Source organism: Pelmatolapia mariae, linkage group LG9 (genome assembly GCF_036321145.2).
Source record: "Pelmatolapia mariae isolate MD_Pm_ZW linkage group LG9, Pm_UMD_F_2, whole genome shotgun sequence".
NCBI lineage: Eukaryota > Metazoa > Chordata > Actinopteri > Cichliformes > Cichlidae > Pelmatolapia > Pelmatolapia mariae.
In genome coordinates, this window is record NC_086235.1 from 36,917,763 (window position 1) to 36,939,830 (window position 22,068).

A 22,068-nucleotide genomic window follows, 5' to 3' on the forward strand; every position below is an offset into this window, starting at 1 on the left:
GTGACCCCTCTGTTCTGTGTCCTGTCATCCCTGCCTGTGGGCTCCCTCTGTTCCAGTTTAGTCAGGTCCCTGTGTTAAGCCCATGTCTCTCAGTCTGTGTCTTCGCATGTGTGTTTTCTGTTTTACTTTGAAGTTCTGTGCCTCATGTGGATGTGTCTTGCTTTGCCCTCGTCTTTGTGATTTGTATCAGCTGTGTTCCTCGTGTGTTCTGACACTCCTTGTTATTCCCCTGTGTATTTATGTCGGCGTCTCCCTCAGTTCCGTGTCGCATCGTACCCTCACCCTGCTGTGTTTCCGACGGTGTATCCTGCCTGCTATTTCCTCAGTTTGTATTCTCAGTTTAAGTTAGTGTTCAGCAATAAAGCTGCTTTTTCGGTTCACTTTCGTCTCCGTGAGTCTGCATTTGGGGTCCACCATTTCCTGCCAGTCTACACACAGCCATGACAGCAATGGTACATTAGTATTGAAAAGATTGTTTTCTTTGCTGTTCAGGTTAAGTTTAAGCAGGGAGTTTTCTCTCACATTTAACTGCAACTATATAATTTGCTGTGGACTGAATTAAAGGGTCTGTGAACCCTTTCTAAAACCATGCGACCATACTTGTTTATACTAAGTTTTCTTTTCAGTCCATGTGTGCCTTTAGGTTTAGTGTATTAATACTTTGAGTTTATGCAAGCATGAGATGGAGAATTTGTTTTTGATTGGTGGTGTCTTTTTAAATTATTGAATTTGGAAGGCTAATTATAATGATTAGTAGGGATCTGCAAAATCTAAAATAAATATAAAACAATATTGATAAATTATATTTGGATAAGATTAGATAATATTGGCCACATTAATCATACAATTAAGGCAGAATTGTTGTACTGAAATAGTCTTGATTAGGCTGGGGTCTAAAATACAAAAGTGATTAAAACTGGCTTAATGTCTTCTCACATTCACTGTTTTTTAAATGGGTAGACCACATGAAGCAGAATGTTAAATGTATGAGCACATTATACATATTAAATCTTCAGTATTTGGTATCCCCTTGTGGTATTTTGATATTTCAGTATTTCTTTTTATACTGTATATCTAAAAGATAAGTTGGGAAGCTAAGCTCTTTAGTTGAAACATTTTTTTTATTGAAAGCAGAGGCCAGTGCACAAATTTTCCAGTGAACAAATACAAGGGGTAATGACAAAATAACAAAAACAATATAAAAATCAATAAATGAAAATATGTAGCAGACACCATTCTCTGAAATCCAACCAGCACTTGAAAGCTTTTTCATTATACCAGCTTTGATTACTCTGGGTTGTAAATTCCTATAAATAGACCCTCTAACTGTAAACGTGCAACAGTGTCACCTGGTGGTGGTTTGTGAAAAGACATAAAAGCTGTGTCCCCACCAGGTAGAAAAACCTGACAAAAATTGGATTTTGTAAATTTAACAAATTGTGGTACCAAAATAGATGTTTGGGCCCTAAAAAAAAAATTAAGAGTTCAAATTATGCCTTAATAATACCTCTATTACATTTAGAAATGTTGTGTCCCCACGCATAACCTCCTAGATGGAAGTCCCCACGTGGCTGGAAAAACGTGTTTGTGTATATATGTCTGTCTGTCTCTTTACTGTTCTCCCAGTTTTTAAAAGTCTAGATTTTCAAACAATTTACCAAAAAGCAAATGGCAGATGTAAAATGACAACACATCACTCTGTGACATATTTTTTTTTCCCCCATTCACAGTAAACAAAGTCTCTAGAAGTTTACAAAGAATGACGAATAACTTTCTATTTTGGCCTTGGTTCTGACTAGAATTGCTCTGGTTTTGCTAACCTGAGAACTTTTTAAAATACATTCACAATTCTGTTCCTTATTCATCTTTGTTCATTTCTGTGTATTTCTGTTCATGTACAGGTGGTTGCAGAGTTCCACCGAATCAACAATGTTAACCTGCGCACTCAATTCTACAAGGAGCTGGACAGACACACGCCTAGACTCATCACTTTGTTCCGAGACAAGGCCATCAAGACTGGCAAGATTGCAGAGGAGCTAGCAAAGCTCATGAGAATTTATGACATTCAGGTTAATTTTTTCATTTCACATGATTCAGAATTACATTAACAGATGGTTTATACACAGCTGTAAGAAGCCATAGTGTCAATTGCTTCAACTGTGCCCCGAGATTAAGTGATTATGCCATGGATACAAGGTTGTCATTTTAGGAGAAGGACATCTTGACAAAATGTATCCTATCAAAAAGTGGTGTGTTAAAAAGATTTATCAGCTTCAATTTAAAGAAGTCCAAACAAGTACTGTTTTTGTAAAAATTGGTTTACATTTGGAAGTTTTTCCTTTGTCAGTTGTTGATGTATTTACAATGGAAACTTATTAATTTAAAATGTGTATTACTAAAAATACGGTTATCCAAAATACTGAATTTACCATCTATGGCTAGGGTAGGGTAGGGTTACCCTTCTAGATTGACAAGTTTAGCCCGTTACACAAAAAGTTTGGACACCCCTGATCTATAACAATGACAATCAGAACATGGCTATCCAACACTTTGTTTTTACTCTGCATTTGTGTAAATACTATTCTGATAGATATTGTATTTTCATCTAGGAACAGCGTGATGTAAATACAAGACGGGCCCTCATCCTTCGTGCACTTCCTGTGTACCTGCGTGAAGATGCCTCCACGTTATTCAGGACTTGTGATGTAAGTGTACTGGCCTCAGCATCAACCCCTTTGCCTAGCTGTTCAGTCGAACATATAACATCACTCAGAACTCAAGGAGAACCAGGGTGTATATCAGGAAGGAGGTTCAACACAGTCCTCATCTGACTTGTTTTCTCCCATCTATCAACTATTGTTGAATAAGATTGCAAGAAGATTGTTACGCATAAACCAGAAAACATGAAAATAGTTGAAAGATTATTATACAAAAACAAATCCGCAAATAAAAAACTCTCTCCATTTTAAAATTCAAGTGTTCTATTTTTTTGGAGGTGCCATGTTGTGGTCAGAGAAATGTTTGGTAAATAACAAAAATAAATATCTTGACATATACTTATTATTGAAAACATTTATTTAAACATATGTTTTAAAACCAAACCCAAATTAAGATTATTGTAATGCATCATGATGTATCGCAATATCAAATTAAATCGTTGACATTATAATCCTAAAAGAAACGTGCGACTTATGAAGATTCACACCTCTTATCAATAGCATGATTTGTGTCCTTGAGGGGCTGAACTCTGTTGTGGAAGTTTTTCCCACTTAAATAAAGCCTGCAGACGAGCGGTGAGCGGTAGCTAACATTCTTTAATCCGGACACACAAAGACAACGGACAACCAAGCTTGATGGAGAGCCTGCATGACCACGGGGCAGGGTCAGCAGCGTCTCACTGAGCCTTAGCATGGCTCTCATTTAAATACTTTCTCCATGAACAAAAGGCAGTACACAGCTGTTTCACACCTTCCCAGAGTCCTTGCAGAGACAAAAGACTCTTCCTGTGAAGTGGTCTGCTCCCCCCCCAACTTCCCTCTTACAGTATGGGTGTCAGACATGTTAAAATCCAGTGGCACCAAGGCATTATACAATAAAATAATGTGATTAGTACATCAGTAAAAGAAATTCCATTACAATCCCACCCTTTGATTCTTAAATCAAGAATCACATTAAAACCAGAATTTCTTTCCCAACATTCTGTATATCACATCAACATTATTGTACACTTAAAGGAGTTTCACACTGTGTATCCTAACTTCACTGTTCTCCCACCACCCTTTGTTCATCTTTAATCCTCCCCACAATCTAAGCTCTCACATGCAAATGGCTACAACAATGATACAGAGGAAAGGTCTTCTCCAGAGTGTCAAAGTACTTTGCATGGCAAAGTGAAAAAGCATTAGATGGTCATTCTCAGTTCCCGATCATGGCTCCTGGTGTCTGTGCCATTGACAGAGTTGTAATTCCAACGCTGATCTCCCTCTGTGCTGTCACCTTTAGAGCTTGGCACGCTCTCTTCATCCCTCGATTTCCATTCCAACGCGGCTGTAGATTTAAGGCAGAGCACGTCGTACACCTTAGTTGTCTTCCTCAACGTCAACGTAGAAAACTCTTTCATTTTATTTAAGATTTTGCTGTTCAAAATCTCCTCGTGACAATCCTTTGGAAGCCCAGTGGTGTAGCCCACTGTCGTTTGTCTGCTGTCCTGGAGATGGTTCCTGCTTCTCACTGGTGCTCTTGAAGCATTCTCTCCTGGTCATGGTCTGCATCTGCACTTCAGTCTCTTCTTCCATATCCCTCATGTCACGGTCTCTGTAATTTAAAAATGAAAGCTTCCACGGAAAACCCTCTTTTGCCCTATGTCAGCTTAGCACAATTAGACATGCACAATGAAGTTGTGCATTGTCTCTTAAAAATTCCCAGGGATTCTCCCCTGGAGTAGTTTCACTCCAGGCCCTGTCTTAAGAAAGGGTAAAACATTAGCCAGCGGTGTGTCCTGCTGTAAATCATGTGATTGGATCATATGATTAACCCTTTGCTGTGGAAAAATAGATGTTAGCGCAGCGCATCTGTATGCACACTTTCCCACAGTGACCTCTACACTGTAAACAATACAAGGTCATGAATAACACACTGCTGGTAAATTCAAAGACACAGAAAGTGGCGATTAAAGGTTAAGTCTGCATGCCCCAAAGGTCATGCAACCTGTTGCTGTCATCTTTCTGCTCCTGTAAAAAGAAACATACATACATACATCCACCCTTTTGTCAGGTCAAGGTGGAGGTGCAATCTTGCATACTGGTGTCAAGTCAGTCAAAGCTTTTTGTCAGTCCAGTCAGTCCCCATTTTTTATTTGCTGACAGTAGAACCTCGTGACGCAATAAGTTTCTACTGCCAGCAATGACGTCATTTCAAAAAAAGAAAAATAATTTAGACTGGATTACATCGCTGAATCCTTTTTGGCAGGGACTTGTTTTCTGATTGTCCCAAATAAGTGGCTTTCTCCCGAGCCCATTTAAATTTTTTGGAGAAACTCACTTGCGATTGTTCAACATGTTGTGTAGCGCTTTTGATTCCGATCTTGTAGGCCTGCTTCAAAAGAGAAAATTGCCAAACAAAAATCTCAGTGCACTGTTAAAAATCAAAAAACATGAAGGCCTCTTTTTAGGAGTGGTCTAAGCATACTCTCTCAGAATGATAGATCAAAACAAAACCAATTGGTAGGTTAAAAGTGGTACCAAAAGAAAATGCAAAGAAAATGCATCAGCCAAGTAAATCCCCAAAACTTTCATCCACCAGTCACACCTCACACAACAATATTCTATTAGATAATGAGTTCTGTTTTTCCCCCGTGTACCCAGATGTGTGTTATGATAAGACCTCCCCCACACATCAGAAACCAGAAACTCAATAGCCTATTGGTCCCCACTCATCTGACCCCCCTGCAGCATTCTGTTCACCCCTGCAATTATTCAATCATCCTTCCCCAAAATAATACTAGTTCACTAGTCTATGTATCACTTCTTAACCCACTAAGTGAACCGGACAAGATGATGGTGACAGCAATGCATGCTTAAAATGCTATTTGGTCTTCATGAGCTTCATCGCATGTGTGTTTGTGTTAGTAGGATTAATGCATTTTCTGTTTGTGTAATTTTTGTGTACCTCTCCTCTTTGCGGTGCTCCAGACACTTTTCAATTCTCCACGCAAGGCAGTCGTTTTCCTTCCCAGTTTCCTAAACCCAAATTTCAGTTCCCAAACTAAAACAGCCATGTTCTCCCCTGCTCCTTCCACTGTGGTCTCATCTCATCTGTCCCCCTTTGCAGCAGTCCAGTGAGAGTCAGTTGTCTTTCAGCTTTGTCCTGTGTTCTCCACTGTCTCATCTTGCCATTTGCTCCAAGGGTGGCAAATGTCCAACTCAGACAGTCTTTTCAAAGGTCCATTCACACACAGTGAAGTTGCAGCTTGTTGGAAATGCGCATCCATCCATCCAGTCATGATGATGCCATTTTTCTCCTTGCTGTCGCTGTCTTGCACAGCTGTTGCTGCTGCTGCTGCTGGACCTTTTCTTCACTGCTCAGGGTGCTGCTGTGAGTTCTTGAGATCCATCTCGTTGTTCTGGAACTGCATTTCTTGTCTTCAGGGAGAGATTCTTGGAGCTTGTGTTCTCAGGGTGACAAACACATGGAAGTTAAGCTGTAAAACAATTCAGCCAGAATTTGGCTTGAGTGTTTCTAATGGTGTTGACCTATAATTTTTCCCAACTGCTGAACGTGGAAAATTGATCCGGGTCTGCTCTTCACCTGCAAGTGACACACTGAGACATTTTGATCATTCTTCTCATTGCTTAAAACAACACGTCTCCCCTCTCTGGTTCTGAACTCCCCTTTCTTAAAAACCCAGAAAGATTGTAGTTGTTCTACATTGAAAATCACCAAACCCTCTTCCTATTTTTGTTGCTTATTTTCGTCAACAAGTCTGCTAAAAAAAGAAATTTTTGTGTGTTCACCCTAGGGGAGCTGGTGGTCTGCAGTACCACCCTCTCCCGCTAGTTGGAAACAACTTTTGCACACATTTCTACACTCCTCTCTTTTTTTTTTTCTTGTTTTCCTTGTTTTTGTTCCCCATTTTCAACATTTTTTTTTTTAAACCCCATTTTCACTCTTTTTACACACACAATCTTTTCCCACACAACCATTCTCTGCAATCTTACACACCACACATTTACTCAGTTCTTACCATACAGTCAGATATTGAGTTTTGTCCCTGGCCGCCTGGTGGAAGGTCTGCCGCTCTACTGGATCTAGATCCCATTTTACTACACGAGGCGTCCCCCGTGAGGCCCTTGCCTTCTACGGACCAAGGAACGAACACCGCCACTCCGTGCACTATAGTATGCAGAAATGGACTCCGACAGTGTACCCGAACCGATGTTCCTGTGACGTACTTGGACCGAACACAGGTCTGGGCCGGCTTCTCCCCAACAACGTGCGCAAGCCACTGTCCTTGTGATGGACCGTACCCAACACAAGCCTGGGGCCTCAAACCACCAGGATTTCCTCCCGGAGACTCGAACTCCGGGGGCGGCCAGCGTTCCCCCCCTCGGCCAGACAAAAAAACTCTCCATGACTGTATACAAGTTAGCTACAACTCACCCATCTGCAGGAGTCCCCTCAAAATCGATGGTCTCGGTGGTTGCTGAAACACGCGGTTCCGTGACTCCTCCATTTCCTTTGCTTCAACAGCTGGTAGGACAAAGGTACCTTTTCCCTCAGGGGTGATCAGCCCATCCACGGAACCGTTGTTCAGCGACCACACGGACCACCCTGCTCGCAGCGCCATTCTGTTGTGGAAGTTTTTCCCACTTAAATAAAGCCTGCAGACGAGCGGTGAGCGGTAGCTAACATTCTTTAATCCGGACACACAAAGACAACGGACAACCAAGCTTGATGGAGAGCCTGCATGACCACAGGGCAGGGTCAGCAGCGTCTCACTGAGCCTTAGCATGGCTCTCATTTAAATACTTTCTCCATGAACAAAAGGCAGTACACAGCTGTTTCACACCTTCCCAGAGTCCTTGCAGAGACAAAAGACTCTTCCTGTGAAGTGGTCTGCTCCCCCCCCAACTTCCCTCTTACAGTATGGGTGTCAGACATGTTAAAATCCAGTGGCACCAAGGCATTATACAATAAAATAATGTGATTAGTACATCAGTAAAAGAAATTCCATTACAACTCATTCTTGTGTTATTTGTGTTTTGCAGTCAGCAGATGGTCCAGACCTCACTGACACTCCTGTGGCTCTGCTGACAGTTGTCACGGATGACACTACTGATTCGGCCCTTTTCAGTCCCAAAAGCATCTGCATTGTCGTTGAGGATGAAATACTTGTGAATGGTCCCACAAATCTGGCTGACTCATTTCTCCTGCTCTTTGGGTACATCTATGCACTAGACCTACAATACCCAAAGAAACTTGAGCTTACATTCACATTTATCCAGAAGGTTGTGATGTGCCTTGAGGACAACAAATCACTGAAAGGGCGTCTACTGACGCTGAAGAATGATTTGTTCAATGAGTGAATCACTCAGAATGGACTACTTGTTGAGTATTGAGGAAGCTTTTTTTGTTTGTTTTTTCCTAATCATTTGGCTCTTCTACTTCAAATTTAAACTGAATGACTGCTCATTTCGTGGACTATTCATGTTTAACGTTCTGTTGCCTAATACCTTAATGCACTACCTGATGTTTGTTCCCAGTTATGTACAGTTGTATAAACCAGTACAAATCTGGATGCCTCATTTCTCCTGCTTTTTGGGTAGTTCTGTGCACTAGACCTACAATACGCAGACTCTCGAGCTTTTATTCACATGTGTCCAGAAGGTTGTGATGTGCCTTAAATACAACAAACCACTGTTAGGTTGCTTACTGATGCAGAAGAATTTGTTCAAGTGAATCACTCGGAATAGACAACTCGTTAAGCTGAGTATTGAAGGTTTTTCTTTTGTTTTGTTTTATTTATACCATTTTTTACCATTTGCCTCTTCTACCTCACATTTAAGATGAATGACTGTTCAGTTCATGCACTATTCATGTTTAATGTTCTGTTGCCTAATACCTTAATGCACTGCCTTGATGTTTGTTCCCTATGAAGTACAGCAGTGGAAACCAGTACTGGTTTTTTTGTATTTTTAAAAAAGAAAGTGAGCTGCAGCTGTCAAGGTACAGTAAATGTTAAATGCCTCAATGTTCTAATAGCTGCAATTGCTGTTAACACTGAAAATGTTATTGAATTTTAGAATTCAGATGGAGACCCTTGAAGTCTTTTACTTTTGTTTTATTTATGAAGCACTTTTTGTGCACTTATGAGTGAGCTCCGTTATTTGTGCCTTTTTAAAAGCACATTGTGTTTAATAAAAAAAGTTGTTAAAATTGTTAGTGTTGTTACTTTCATGTTTTCTAACACTTTTAGCTGATTATAATTTACTGGGCAAACAGTTTAGAATTATTTGTAAGTTTATTTCCCACAGTATTTTAAAAATATTGAAGATTTTAAGTGTTATTTCCCACATTATAAGTTAGAAAATATCAAAAAGTTTGAGTTTATTTCCCACAGCGTATGAGTTGCAATATGTAAAATTTTTTGAGTGTATTTCCCACCTTAATTAAGTTGAAAAACATTGAACATTGAGTTTATTACTCCCTAATTATAAGTTGAGGAATATCAACATTTATAAGTTAACATTGAGGTAATTTAAGGCAACTGCAATTTTTATTTTAGTTAAACTTAAAACTTTTACACAATTTTTTAGTGATGTTTTTAATCTGTTACACAACAATTTTTGAGTTCTGTGAACTTATTAGGTTTTACAGTGTGCCTGAACCACAGCCATGTTTGACATGTATATTCATGACAAATCCTCCTAAATGTTCCAAAACCAAACTCTGTGGAGACAAACAGATCAGTGTTTTTAATTAGGTGAGGCTGAGCAGCTCCTTTTGCTGGTGTGAATCAAAGGTGCCATGCCCCTGTATTCAGATGGACAAGTTATGAGTAAAAACTTTATCATCACAATTTCATTCTTGTGTTTGTTTAATGTTCGCTTAATTTTCATCCTTCTTTTATAGAAGAGCATAGACAGTAACGGAACTGTGTGGTTAGGAGAAACACGGGAAATGGTCTGGGCAGACTCAAACACTGACCCCTGCAGTGTGTGCCCAAATTATGAGCTAGAGTATATGGATTTTTTTGCTTAGCCACATGAGCTATTACAGCTCCAGTTGGAAATTTTAACATGGAAGTCAAAGGGAAGTGATTCACTTTTTGTCACGGCTAGTGGGGCAAGCTGTGTTGAATTTAATAAAGGATCAAGATGCGGACACTGCTGTGAAGTGAGTGAGCTTCATTGAAACAGTGAAGGTACAAACAGCAGTTGAGATGACGTGTGCAGAAACTAAGAACCTGTACTGGAAAAACTAACAAAAGCAGACCTGAAACCTTTAAACAGAGACACAGGGAGACCACACAGACAAACCAGCAACAAGCAGGAGAAAACACAGGGCTTATATACACACAGGAACAATCAGGGAATGAGAAACATGAGGGAGACAGCTGGGGTAGGCAGGGCAAGACAAGGGAAGCAAAACTAGAAACACTGATAAGAGACACGGACCTTCAAAGTAAAACAGGAAACACACCAAACACGTAAACTAAACGCATACTTGGAAGACAGAACATAGGAACCTGAAACGTGGGACAGGAGAGCGCAGAGAACACTAAACACTGGGAATAATTACAAACAACCCCAAATAAACAAAACCACCGAATATTAATAAACTTAAAACATAAACAGGGAGTCACAGACTTGGGACCATGACACTTTTTGTCTCATTTTTTCAGCCTCACAGGTGATGGCTTCACTGTTTGCCCAGATTTTGTATTGACTTGAACCTTTTTATTAAAGTATAATCAAATTATTTAAGTTTAATGTCATTACTATAAAATCCTAAGTAAATTCCACTAATTTGTCTCAAAAGTCCACAAGCACAGTTAAATGACCTAAAACTACAAAGTTTTGGTCATGGGCAGTGCCTGTGTTCGTGTCAGGGTTGGTTGAAGGAGGACCCAAATGCGGAATGCTCTGAATGGAAAAGTGTGTTTATTTATATAAAGCTATGAAACAGTGCCAACAATCCACAATGTGTTCCCAATTCCCAGGCCGGGATTCCTCTCCTTGATATATGGTGAAGTTGTGTCCTCTTTGGTGCCTATGTACACAGTGTGCTGCTCCCTCCACATGTTTCCACATTTGACCTGGAAACAAGAAATGCCACACTTAGTACAGTCCTATCCACCGTCCGACAAAAACACTTAAACCATTACACAGGAGATAACAAGAAACCACAATCACAGGGCTGACAAACTAACTGTGTTCCTAGTGTAACAATCCCACGCTACCTGCTGCTCCACTGCTCTCTTAAGTAGGGCTCCTTGATTAGGCAGATCGGCAACAGGTGAGTGATTAATCCCAGGTGTGGCTGGCTCAAAGGCGGGAGAGTCTCCAGGCCTGGTGTGGCAGCAAAACCAACGTACCGCGACACACACAAACACACACTCACTCCAACTCGTACACAGGGAAGCGAGGGACCCGGAGCAGATCACACCAACAAACAACCATAAGCATTCCAGAAGACAAATTAAACTAATAAATATTCATCAAACCCAAAAATAACACATGATCCCTGGGTCACAGACCCAGGCCCATGACAGTTTGTCCATTTAGCTGTGAAGGATGCCTTTTTCCTTTGGACCTTAAATCTCACATCAGATGCTGGACCATTTGTGGGAACAGTAAGTATTATCTCCATTTTCATTCACGTGTTTTATTTGTCCATAAACACGTATAAAGAAGCCAAATGCAAATACAAAATGGAAAAGAGGCCTCAATTAAATAAAATTATCCTCTTTAAGTCTTCATATTTTGTCATGCATTACTGCAACATGTTGTTAAGGTAAACGTGAAGAACCGCATGGACAGAGTCATTCTTTTGCATTTGAAGCAGACTATCTTTGTCAGCTTTTAATGTTTTACTGCTCCATTAATGAGTCAAGCAGCACAGAGGTATTTATCATGGCATGAATAGTTTGTAAGTTCGAGCGGCTGTAAGTTAATGTTTCTCAACATTAAAAGCTCCACTGGAGGAGCTGGCTGAGATTGCTGGTGTAAGTAAGTAAGCAAGTAAAATTTATTTATATAGCACTTTTCACAGATACAAATCACAAAGTGCTTTACAACACAAGAAATGGAAATATAAAATGTAACAGTAAATAAAACCGTAATGTAAAACAATAAAAACAACATAAGAAATTAATCAAATGCTTTTCTAAATAAAAATGTCTTCAGCTGTTTTTTTAAAAGAATCAATGGAGTCCGTACAGCGTAGAGACAGTGGAAGAGAATTCCACAACTGTGGTGCCACTGCCTGAAAGGCCCGATCACCACGTGTTTTCAAACGAGACCAGCAGTCTCTGATGTAATTACCTTAAAGCTCGAGAAGATGAATGCCGTGTCAGCAGGTCAGATAAATATTGGGGAGCTTGACCATGTAGGGCCCTAAAGGTTAGAACTAAAATTTTAAAATGAAACCTAAAACTTACAGGCAACCATTGAAGGGAGGCTAAAACTGGAGTAATATGAGATCTTCTCTTGGTGCCTGTTAAGAGATGTGCTGCAGCATTCTGCAGAGTCTGAAGACAATTTAAGGCTGATTTGTTAAAACAAGTAAAAAGGGCGGTTTGAGCCTGATAAGGCTGCTACCCCCTTACGGGACCCAGTTCAGTGGTTGATAACTGACGGACGGTTTAATAGCAGTGGAAATAATTAGCTTGAATTTTCATCTGCTAGACATCTGTTAGCTAGGCCACCATAGTTGCAATGGAGGCAGGGAGTTTGAGAGAAATCAAAACTGACTGTCTTTAACCCGCATTTTTCTTGTTTTTTTTCCTCTTATCCCATTTCTTTATCAAGTGGCTGCTTGTGGTAACACGATGTTTTACTATTAGCATTCCTGTGCTAAGAACGTGATTTGCCTGCGACCAGTTCACGGCGAGAAAAAGCCTGACACTCAACACGTTTGGAGGTGAAAAACCAAAACAGTGTTCATTGCTTAATATTTCTACTAATTTTTAGTCACAGTCATAAATCAAAACATTTTGGGCTTAAAGCTAACTCACATAATACTTAAAATACCATGCTTACTGGTAAACCTTATTTGCTCTCAATCACAACCTTTCCTTTCTCCTCACAGACAACCACCACATTTCTTGATGAGGAGCAGCTGTGCAGGACCTGGAACAAAGGCCACCAAACTGATTTTAAAACACACAATAAATATTCAATAAATAATTAAACTTCCTGTGTGCAAATGTTCTTCATGTGCAAATCTATGCTTAAAGTGTGATGCTAAAGAAATTGCTAGATAAGGTGCTTTTAATAAAGTGAAAGGTGTGCTTCTAAAGTGCTATAGAAATTATAATATAAATAATTGTAGTAAGGGAGTCCTCTTCCTTACATTTCTTCCCCCCTCTCTTAAGGACAAAGTGCTTCAGTCCTCTGTCATCCTAGATAAACAGTCAGCAACCACATGTGACTTCCCTAGCCTGTACTAGACCGTGAAGTCATAAGGCTGCAGAGACAGGTACCATCCTTTGTCAAGCTGAGTTATGCCTTTGTCTACCAGATCTGATTGGCAAGAAGTTTTCACTTTAGGCATGCTAAACCAGGCCTTTAGGTCCTTTAATTACACATTTGCTGACAAACAGACAAATCTCAAATTATTGTAAGGGGATTTTCAGCCAAAGGGACTATTGGTGGCAATGTTCATGAGAATTGGTGTCTAATAAGGCTCCTTCCATTTCTTATTGGCCACTATATCCCTGAAGGTGACAACACTTGGGGAACTCTCATGCTTCTCAAAGACATTGTTGAGCTTGTTGTGGCACCAGGGCATACTGAAGAGACACTGAATTTCCTAAACTGCAAGATATCAGAACACAGTAACCTGCTACAATTCACATTTCCAGAGTTTCTAAATACCTGTCCATTTTCCCCAGATGGCTGTGCAGCAGAAATTTACCTCAAGGATTATAGTCACTGAGGGAGATATTAGAAAGATGACCATGGAAACAAGACCGGACACATTTGATTTGCTTGGCTCGCTACGATTTCACCCTACAACATCAGGATCCGCGCCACGTTCAGCTTTTCCCCTGTTCACACAGACACGTCTTTCTCCACGCCAGTTCATGAGCGTTTTTGCTCCTCTGTTTATTCAGAGCAGTTTTTTCACAATTGATAAGTAAATAACGTCCCAAAATAATTGAAGAGAGCTTGTTTTAGTCACTCCTGCTTTTACTTTGACATTGTTCATCGTTGACTTGTCTCTAATCTGTCTCTCTCTCTGTCTCACTCTCTTCTCCCTTTGAGACACCCGCCCCAAACATAGTCAGTTAGGCTGTCCCCTCCTTTGCGATGTGTTTATTTTCATCTCTATTGTCTCTTTTCATACACGAATCTGATCACATTTGTCAATCGCAGTATTTTATTTTGGAGAATAGCTTTTATCTTCAAAATTGCCTGGATTGTCTTGTGTGTCTTGGTGTAACTTCCTGCGGAACATGCGTGGCCCACGCAAAAAATAGACCAGACACCGAAACAATCGCTTCGTAGCACTCCGTGTCTGGTGTAAACTACACCATAGATTAACATGTATTTTGTATTGTGTTGTGTATCAATTGGACTCCTGCATGGACAGACACAGGTTTATTTGATAACATTAAATGTTATTGCAGTGAAATTCAAACGCATGGTCAGTACTAATCACCATGTACGGTATATGTCAGTGTTTTAATCATTTTTGCTTGAATTGCTCTAAATGTCAAATACTTACTAGTATGCCATTTTTGTTATTATTTTGTCTCAGTAAAATGCTGGTCCAGGTTCGATACTGCCAACAGCAGAAGTATGTGAAGTTGGAAGAGGTTGATGGGCGGTTTGAGTTTATGCAGTTTCATGAAAAAGGTTTGTTTATATCTTACCTACTTTTAGTTGGGGGGACAGAATTTTTTGTAGGGCGTTTCGCCAAGTCTCTTGAATCATACAGTGGTGTATCACTTTAGTGAATGTGAGGCAAGAACAGTTTACTTAAAAGGTGCACTCAGATATATCTTATCTTTTCCAGTCATCGAGAAATTTTGCCTGCCACCTGATGCAAAAGTAGTGTACAAAGATGCAACAGGGACAGAAGTTGATGAAGTGATTTTCAGTGACCTTATCAGCCAAGGCACTGTGGTCCTAACAGTTTTCTCAAGTGATGGTGAGAAATTTAAAGGGGCAAGCTCAACACCAGACATGGGGAAGGGCTGTGTGGCTGCTGGTTGTTCCAAATAATCAGGAGCACACAATTTGACCAATCAGCTGTTTGAACATTGAGATCAGTTAATTTAAATGAGTCAGGTCTGCAGTGTGATGTTGCTTTGCTAGTTAAAAATCTGCAGCCAGATTTTTTTTCTACACCTTACAGAATAATGTTGTTTTTTCCTTTTAGAATTTTCTGATTGCTCCTTGTCTTCTGCATCTGATTGTTCTGACTCAAGCTTCAGCTCAAATGCAAGTACATCAACTATACTTCTAGATGAGGGTCCCAGGAAGAAAACAAGAGTTGAGGGTACTGTTGATGCAGCATCTGCTAAAAAGGTTGTGACAAAACTCAGTTCTCATAGTTTTTTTCCCTACTTCATTATTCTTAATATGTAGAAAAGCTATTCCTCACTTTTTGCATCTTTTTTTTCTCAAGTTAATTGAAGGTGTACTTGGAACCAATTCAGGTGGTGAAGAAGTTCTCCAGGAATATCACACAACACAAACGCTAACAGATGCTACCAGAAGAAAAATGGTCAATATAATAGTGGCTCACATGATTGCCATGGGTATGTGTGTTCTATTTGTGCATTTTATTTTTTATTTTTTTAAATACAAGTTACTATTTTGCCATTACTTAAGCATGCTAATTTAAAATCGTTTTTCAGGCACCTCCCCACCAAAGCTGTTAGAGAACAGTACGCGCTAGGGGTAGTGACATTGTTCCCATCCCTGAAAGACCCATACTCCAAGAAAGGCTATGTATAGTCACTATTATTGCACTTTGTTTACATAATTTTCATGCTGTGCATTATTGGGATTTGTGTGCGTTGACATTTAAGTTGTGAAAATTTTCAGATTGACAACACATTATTTTTGAATGTATTTACATTTTAGGAACACTTCTATGATGCTGCAAGCAGCACTGGATACATTTCTTGGCGTTTGAAAACGATACAGAGAAAGACTAGAAGAGGATCTGCACCACCAAGTAGCTCCACTGGCTTTGCTCAAGAAGGAGGTAAGAAATTAAGTGTCCACAAACTAGATAATGTTCTCATTTACATTATATACTATTTTGTTTTCATTTACCTATCTGCTCAGCACCTATGCTTTTATGTTTTTCTTCAGGGGGCCCAAATTCCCACAGGCCCATTAATGTCGACATGCAGCTTGATGGAGATGCTTGCCAGGAGGCCATCTCTTTGCTGAACCATACATCCGACACTTCCTTGATTTTCCAGAAGATGAGAGAGACCTTTCAGCATCGTCAGAAGCTCATCAATGATCCTGACAAAAGTCTTGATATCCTGTCTATCTTCCCAAGATTCTTGGATACAAAATTATTGGGGAGAATATTCAGTGGAATTTTTAATATCACTTTAAATTTCAAGATGAATGTGGCAGTAGTAGATTTTCTTTCTTAAAGGTGAATCAAGACTTCACTCTCCTGTTTGATGATGAGATATCTACCAGGCTGCTTCAGAAATGGGATCCAATCTTTAGGTATCAAATCATCAAAGAGGCCAAGCAGCTCACCTCAACAGTAGAGTTGCGTCAATTGGTGCAGTCAGCAGAGAGTCCACCAGGAAGTGATCTTGATGAGGCAGCAAGTGAGTTTGTTAAATATGATTTGCTATAAGCAGTTAAAGTTCAATAGCATCAGGATTCTATTAATAAATACCAATTCATTCACCTGTTAGCTTTGCTTCATCAGTTTTCTTTAGCTGTTAGTTTAATGTTTATGACAGCACATTTCAACTTTCTTAGGAAGTGCTTTTCTAGTTCTCCTTAAAAATTGCATATGAAAGATTTGCTGTCAATTGATTCTTGTGACTCTTTGGCCACAGCCTTTGACCAAGACATGGCCTCCCTGTTGTTACTGTTACATCTCCTTCCGCCACCTCCAGAAGGACCAAAGTATCAAAAAATCAGCGCCTCTGATGCTGTTGAGAGACTTGTAGTCTTTCATAAGGTAATTTAATATTTATAGTTTTTATCATAAGTTGTCATGTCACTGGTTAAGAGGTGAATGAAACAAATTACAGTTGAGCTTACAAAGGAGGTTTACATACTCATTTCTGTGATGCTATTATCTCTGACTTGCTCCTGTGTCTAATGCTCAGTATCTTTGTCTCAACTCCAGTCTTGCTGCAGTTTGGAAGAGCATCTCCAGAATCAGCAGAGTCAGCAGCCATACCTCCTGGCTGTTGGGCGCCAGAAGAGGAAGGTCGACAGCTTCTATGTTGCCATAGACAAGCATCTCATCCCCTGCCAGGCCAGCCGCTCCCTTGGGGCATTTGATGAGCTTTTTAAAGCTCATTTTGTGTTCAATGTGTCTTATGATGCTGCACTTGTGAATTTCTACACATTTCTGCAGACAACAGTATACAATATTGATATGGGGAAAATGAAGGCGTCCCCAAGAGTTCGTGACCTGAGAGCCAAAATCCTTAACCAGGAAATTCTTCTCACAACCTAAGTAAAAATCATTAAAATGCTGACATGTTTTTTGTGTAAGAGAGCTTATCCCAGCAGTCAGCAGCTGATTTCACATTTAAAAGGTGAACATGGTTATTATCCTGGACCTAAGTTTAAGTTATTTTGTTGGCAGCCAGGCTGCAGGCTTCAGTTCCAAATTTATGCAGGCTTTAGGAAGCACCTCAGTAGTTTTCACAGCAATGTTGACCAAAATGATCGAACTTCAGCCATTGCTTGTTTTTCTAATGACACAGTTTCACCTGCTTTGGAGGACCAGTTTAATTCCTCAAATCTTCCTCACAGTTCTCCCAGTGTTCTTCCAGATTCTAGTTCTTCCAGTGTTCCAGTGAGCATTGATTCAGTACTTACAAGGGATTCATCCAAAGAAATGTGTGCATCCATTGTGGCCAAACTGCAGGGTAGTGGCCTTTCTAACAGTTTAATATCCTCACTTGTAGGCGATTTGGAGGAATTAACAAGTGAGCTTCGCTCAGAAGCAAAGCAGGCCATTCTTTCTGCGTTACCCACAAAGGACTCCAGCATATCTTTAATAAATGAATGTTTTGAAAATTTTGAAAACCCTTTCACCAATCTGAACACAGAATGGAAACGAAATAAATACTTCAATCTAAAATGGGGAGTTGTAGAACCTAGAGAAATAACACTTGGAGTGTGGTATGACATCAGGCGAAATCAGAAGTCTGGTACTTATGATCAAGTACCTGTGAAGGATACTTTTATATATGTACCTATTTTGGAGTCTTTGAAGTTCATGTTTAGAAATCCAGAGATTTGTGTTTTCCTGCAGAGAGAGTGTAGCTCAGAGCCTGATGCTTATCATGACTTTTGTGATGGAAGTTACTTTAAAACTCACCCTTTGTTTTCAGCCAAAAGGCATGCATTACAAATTCAGCTATACTATGATGATTTTGAAACAGCCAATCCTCTTGGCTCTAAACGCGGAATTCACAAAATTGGCTGTATTTATTTTGTTATAAGAAACTTGCCCTCAAAATTTAATTCCATTTTGATGAACATTCATTTAGTGTCACTTTTCCACACACCAGATCTGCAAAAGTATGGTTTTGATGTTATACTGGAACCACTGATAAATGATGTCAAAAAACTGGAAAGCCAAGGGCTAAGTCTTCCATTTTCTGATGAGCAGGTATATGGCACAATATCACAGATCACTGGAGATAACCTAGGGATGCACTCAATTCTTGGTTTTAATGAGTCGTTCAGTAGCCGTCATTTCTGTCGCCTTTGTTTGATTGAGAAGAATGATTGTCAAATGGTGTACAGTGAGGATGATCCTAAAATTATTCTTCGTGGGAAAGATTTGTTTGACATACATTGCCAGTCTCTTCGGGAAAATCCTAAATTGAAGTCACTGTATGGGTTGAAAAGAAATTCTGCACTCAATTCATTGCAGTATTACCATATTTGCAATAACTACTCATTTGATATAATGCATGACCTTCTTGAAGGTGTGGCTCAGTATGAGGTCAAATTGCTTTTTGAGTATCTTACGCAACACTTCATATCAGAACAGAACTTGCTTTCTAGGATTTATGGTTTTGACTATGGATTTTTAGAAAGAAAAAACCGGCCCACTAAAATCATATTGGACAGTGCTGGCAATAGCATTGGTTTGAACTCTATCCAGACATTCTGTCTTGTGAAAAACATCCCACTTTTGTTTGGTGACATTATTCCTGCAGGGAACAGACACTGGAATTTGTTATTGTTGTTACTTCAAATAATGAACATTGTTTTTTCACCTTGTCTCACTCTGGGAATGACTATATATTTGAAGAATTTGATCATTGACCACCACAAACTATTTAAGCACACGTATCCACACAGAAACTTGATTCCTAAGCATCATTTTATGATTCATTACCCATCCTCTATTCGAAAAATTGGCCCTTTACTGTATATGTGGAGTATGAGGTTTGAAGCTAAGCACAAGTTGTTCAAAGATTATTTTAAAAACCTCACCAAATCGCTTGCTAAACGGCATCAGATGGCCATTGCTTATCACTGGGAAACCTTTTCTCTTAAACAGAAGGAGTTTGGGCCAATTAAATCATTTTCTTTAAGAGATGAAAGTGTGGTCAATAGTGAAATGCTATTGTCAAAAGATGTTTTCTCAACAAGTTGGGTTAAAATTGATGGTGTAGAGTACAAAGCTGGACTCGTTGTTTGCAGTACAATGGAGGAAGACATGCCAGTCTTTTGTCAAATAATTGATACACTTATGGTTGAAAATGACATTTTTTTGTTGACACACAAACTCTTTACTGAAAACTTTGATGAACATCACCATGCATTCAAAGTAGTACAAACTGAAGAACGGTGTGTCATAAAAATAACTGAACTCAAATGTCACAGACCATTTGATATTCAAAACTCATACAGTGCTGCAGATGAAAGTTTGTACATTATATCTTCATTTATTATGTTTTGATTCACTTTCTGGGAAAAAGAAGCATGATAAATGTTTTTGGACAATGTACAGTTTTCTTGAAATTATTCTCATAATTGTAATTGTTGTCGTTAAAAAGTTATGTTAATCTATTACATAAATAGATTAACATAATTTGCTCAGTGTTAATTTAACCCAGTTTTAAGAGTTAAAGAAGGAACTCTGACAAAGTGTTAAATAATTAACTATTTTGAAAATGTTAATTCAACTCTGTAGAGTGTGGAGCTATATAAACCCTGAAAAAAATGTTAAAATCAACTCTGTGGGAGTTGATTCAATACTACAGTTTTTGCTGTGTACAAGCACACCCATGCCTTAAAGAATCAGGGCCATCCTGTGGATGGGATGGATGAAAGAATAGTCTGAGGTTCAAATGAGGAACTGTAGAACACAAATGTGCCAGCTGGGCCGACTTGATGTTGCTTTGAATGGTGGTAAACGTGGAAGGTACTCCACAAGTGGTGACCCTCCCAACAAAGCCATTAAGAGGCCAAAGAAAGAGGAAATAAATTTAATGCCCAATTGTCCAGAATGAATGGATGACCACAACCTGGAAGAAGGTCATCAGGTTTCATTGGGGGTCATTGGTCATCTAGTTATCCATTATTTGCTATGTTTGTGTGTTGTTTGGCTTTTTTGTGCTCTTTAATAGAGATATGATAGTAATTATATCAGTTTCACATAATGTTCTACCTGTTGCTAAGCAGATTTTGGCCAAACAATTTCATAATGTCTGTAGTTAATTTTATACTCAGAACTGGCTGTTAAAAATGATTTAAACTATTGAAAACTCAATATTAGGTGTTTTGCCTGTACTATAGAAAAAAATAGGAAGCTCTAACCTCCACGTCATTTTGCCTGCTTTGGACCAACAATTACAAGGATTCAGTTTTGTTCAAGTTTGGAGTATCTTCTATTGTTTTTTTTTTGTTTGTTTTTTTTACAAATTTTCTTTCTCTGCTATGATTCATGTGGCAATAAAGGTTTATACCCAGTTAAAACACTGAGCAAACCACATACTGTTAGGTGTACAAAGTCAGTATGTCATTATTAAGAATCTTTTCTGCAACATTTGTGAGTTTTAGAGTTTTTAGACCCTGGGACTTACCAACATTTTAGAGATTTTTTTAAAAGTAGCTATAATGATATCCCGTTCTAGAGTATTTACATGTTGTATCTATGAAGAATTTCACCTAGCTAAAATGTTGAATTTTGATCAAAAGTAAGCTATGGTTTTTGTGAAAATGTAAAAATAAAAACGGGTCCATAGACTTATGGACGAAATATGTAGCATAACTATTGCAAAAAATGTGTGTACTAATAAACGAAAGTAGTAAATTTGCACAAAAAAAAAAAAAAATAGTAAAATTGTAGTTCTCATATTCACAATTATTGGCTACTGTACTGCATGTTTGCAGCATTGTGCTGGTGAATGGCCAATTAAAGTCTGTATGTAAACCATGTTCAGCTCATAGTTCATGGTGGCTGAGAAATTTTAAAACAAAAACCCTTAAGTTGTTAGTCAGAGGTAACGCAACTTGCAGTACTGTAAATATTACGCAGGCATGTGTTCGTAAGACAATTTGTAGTGAAGAGAAAAATCTGTTAATTTTATAAAGCAAGTCATGTTCCCTGACTCCAACTGTTGAAAGATAAAACTTGCAAATAGAAATAAAAAAATAAATATGAAAATTATTTTGTTTTGCTTTTCTTGTGGAAAATTATAAAAATTCTCATTTTGAACAAGTAGGCTAAAAGTATTGTAATTGATGAGTTATATCAACTTAGAATGTACTTTACTGGAATGCAAGTTTCAAGTATATTAATTATAAAAAGAAACTGACTTTGTTAGATATTTTTATTTAAATCACCTTAAATAATTACACTGGACTTAATAGTTTAGGTATAGTAAATAGTTTTATTATACTGGACTTAAAATATTAAGTATAATAAATATCCAAAGAAATTGACATTGCAAAAGATTTTAAATTGACTCAACTTGGAATTGAGTGTGTTGTATGTAAAATAGTTATTCTGGTTGATGCAAAAGTTGAAGTCAAGTTATCATCCCACATTACTTAAATTTGTTTACAAAATTTGATAAACTCAACTTCTGAGCTGAGAGTTATAATAATATATACAAGACAAATGCAGAAAATACACATAACTAAAGGA

The 22,068-nt window shown here is 38.7% G+C and overlaps 1 protein-coding gene across 1 annotated transcript; it reads left to right on the top strand.

Moving 5' to 3' along the window:
• The first annotated feature begins 440 nt into the window (after positions 1–440).
• On the top strand, positions 441–17,403 carry LOC134634201 (uncharacterized). Its single transcript, XM_063483260.1, has 8 exons — positions 441–452; positions 1,902–2,069; positions 7,767–7,892; positions 15,358–15,494; positions 15,590–15,683; positions 16,351–16,513; positions 16,832–16,896; positions 17,068–17,403. The coding sequence occupies exons 1-8, from the start codon at positions 441–443 to the stop codon at positions 17,401–17,403; spliced, it is 1,101 nt and encodes a 366-aa protein (XP_063339330.1).
• The last annotated feature ends 4,665 nt before the right edge of the window (positions 17,404–22,068 follow it).